Genomic DNA, 2853 nt, shown 5'->3' with positions numbered 1-2853 from the left:
ATACTGTTAAATTTGACTTGTACTCCACTACATTTAAATAAAATGTATATTTTTACTGCACTGTATTCCCCTATACATCTTAGGTACTTACTACTCAACAGGGGAGAAAGGGAGGAAGTAACAGACAGACAAAACCTGGATTTTGTTTTTTAAATCCTTTAAGTTGAGAAAAAGATCTTGTTATTTATCAAGAGTAATGTACGCTCCATTATTAAGGTGGTGTATGTTAGGAGGTGTTTTATGATTTTGAGTAATCAAATTTCACTAAGCTGGACCTTCATTTGAATCCAAACTTACTTTAATTTGATGTCCAGTAGGTTGTAATATGTGTTAACCCCCCAAATAGGCCTGCTAAGAAAATACATGTCTCACAAATTGATTTTTTGTTGGCATTACCTCGATATGGTGAAGGTCTTTCAGTTTCTCCATGTATGTGATAGCTTTATGAAGCCTTCAACTTGTCTGCAGCTCTGCTCACCATTACTAAAATTTTACTGTCTTCTCCACAGTTGTGGCCATGTCTCTCTGCGACGACACACTCCTGTGTAACTTCCCAAAGTGCCGGACCAGGCTAAGCGGCTTCGCCTGGGTCACAGCCTGCTCGCACGTTTTCTGCGATCAGCACGGGTCCGGTGAGTTCAGCCGCTCCCCCGCCATCTGCCCGGCCTGCTCCTCTACGCTGTCTGGGAAGCTGGACATTGTGAGGATGGAGCTGTCGCCCTCTGAGGAGTACAAAGCCATGGTCCTGGCAGGTCTGCGACCAGATGTAATTTTGGACATCAGTGCCCGCGCTCTGGCCTTCTGGAGCTATCAGGTCAAACATCTTTCTGTTTGTGAACATCTGTGAGTCCTGAAATGTCTTTTTGTGTCAGTCTGCTCTTAGCCTGTCCGTGTCTTTGTGGACAGGTCCATCAGGAGCGCATGTATCAAGAGTACAGTCTGTCACGGGCGGAGACACAGCTGAAGCAGATGGAGAAGATGTTGACCCAGCAGAACCAGAGCAGAGAAATGGAGCTCACCAGCATGAGGGGGGAAATCGCCTCCCTGAAGAAAGTAAATTCTTATTAGAATTTATTATTATTACTATTGATTATTTTTTCAGGCTTTTTGCCTTTATTTGACAGGAAAGGTGAGAGAGGGGGGATGACATGCAGCAGAGGGCTAAGACCAGAACTGAAGCTGAGGATGCAGCCTCTGTACATTTGGCACCTGCTCTACCAACAGAGCTACTGGGCACCCAGACCGTTATCATTGTTAATTCACAATGTAACATTTGAAACAAGCGCCTAAGACTGTTTTGCAAGTGCTGAAATTATTTGGCAAGGCTATTTTTGGAAAAATAAATAGTTAAAACATGCCCTCTGACCTGCTAAGAAATACAGCTGTCATACTGTAATGTGTTAAAATCCAACCTTCGAGGGGAAGAGACAGAGGAATAGCTCCATGGTCATTATCTCTCTCTTTTTTGACTGTGGATGATGAAGAGACAAAATTAAGATACTCATAATGTTGTCTTCGCTCTTACTTTGTGATTTCGGTTAGGGCTCAATTTAGAAAATTAGAAACCTATAAGATCAGAAGAACGTGTACAACCTTGTTTCCTTCAGGTGATGGAGGAGTACAAAAGGAGGTACAGCGATGTGTCCGAGAGGCTGATGGAGAGGAACAGGCAGTACCAGAAGCTACAGGGGCTGTACGACTCTCTGAGGCTGCGCAACATGGTGGTGGGTGTCGGGGAAAGAGACACGCTGCTACAACCAGCACTTCAAGAACTCAACACTGGTAAGAACATTTTAAGGTTTTAAAGGTACTCTATTTAAATAACAGGCTTGGTTTTGTTGTGCAGAAGATTAATTGATATTTCACAATGTGAGAGGGGAGAGCTTGTGAACGATCAGGCTTGTGATATATTTCAGACTAAATCACAAATCGACCTCTGATTAATAAATGATGAAAATAATCACTATTTGCTACCAAAAACTATGTTTGTTATTTATTTATTAAGGGAGGGTCTGAGGATGGGTTTATTTTTGTATAATTATGATAGCTGTTACTTGTTTACTGTTTTTTTCTTGTAGATACTGTTTGTTTTGTTGATTTAAACATGATTCATGTTGTTATTTCCTTTTGCGTAAAACCTCTATAAATAAAATACACAAAAACAAACAAAAAAACCCCAACAACAACAACGTTTGACAGGTAAAGACATAAACTTCAATTCTTTTATAAAATTGGTCGTCGCCTCACGCTGATTAACGAGACGAGGAAGGAAGCAGAGAGAGAATCGTGTTAAATGGCAGAAAGGAAGACACAGCTGTAGGTGTTTTGTCGGGACTCATTAAGAAAGAACAGTAGGGAGTAATGAGCTGATTGTCTGTGTAAGGGAATTTTACTCAATGTAACAATGAGAGACATCCGTCAACCCCCAGGGGCGGCTCGGCAGGCGACTCCCCAGAGAAGCCCTCACTTTCTCTCCACGGGCCACGAAGGGGACAGCAGATTCTTCTCCTGCCTGGAGGCTGACGGAGCCAAGACCTTCTTCCAGTTCAGCTCCCCTGCCAGGGACGGAGGACGGCCCTTCATCAAGAAACACTGAGACAGCAACAGGTTTCATACCCACTGCGGCACATTAACTGCACTACGTTTATTTATATATATTAACAAAGTATTCTAATGATTTGGTATTTATTAAGTTGGCGGTGTTTGCCCTGCGTGCATTTATGTATTTGTTGTTTTTGTCCAATAAAAACATATATTGGACTCAAAACTAGAAGTAAAATCCATATTCATCTTTCAGTCCAGGTCCAAGTCATATATACGTAGCTGCATTTCATCCGTATGTGCCCATGTTTT

At 42.1% G+C, this 2853-nt stretch overlaps 1 protein-coding gene across 1 annotated transcript; it reads left to right on the top strand.

Moving 5' to 3' along the window:
* The first annotated feature begins 517 nt into the window (after positions 1–517).
* Positions 518–2596, top strand: LOC121939729 (E3 ubiquitin-protein ligase CCNB1IP1-like). Its single transcript, XM_042482699.1, has 4 exons — positions 518–814; positions 907–1053; positions 1608–1782; positions 2430–2596. The coding sequence occupies exons 1-4, from the start codon at positions 518–520 to the stop codon at positions 2594–2596; spliced, it is 786 nt and encodes a 261-aa protein (XP_042338633.1).
* The last annotated feature ends 257 nt before the right edge of the window (positions 2597–2853 follow it).

The sequence above is a fragment of the Plectropomus leopardus genome, unplaced genomic scaffold, assembly GCF_008729295.1.
Source record: "Plectropomus leopardus isolate mb unplaced genomic scaffold, YSFRI_Pleo_2.0 unplaced_scaffold5771, whole genome shotgun sequence".
NCBI lineage: Eukaryota > Metazoa > Chordata > Actinopteri > Perciformes > Serranidae > Plectropomus > Plectropomus leopardus.
This window is presented reverse-complemented; position numbering and strand designations above follow the sequence as displayed.

Coding starts and splice junctions, on each gene's coding strand:
- LOC121939729 (XM_042482699.1), top strand. CDS start 518: ATGTCTCTCTGCGACGACACACTCCTGTGTAACTTCCCAAAGTGCCGG. Junction 815..906: donor TGGCCTTCTGGAGCTATCAG/GTCAAACATCTT, acceptor CTTTGTGGACAG/GTCCATCAGGAGCGCATGTA. Junction 1,054..1,607: donor AAATCGCCTCCCTGAAGAAA/GTAAATTCTTAT, acceptor TGTTTCCTTCAG/GTGATGGAGGAGTACAAAAG.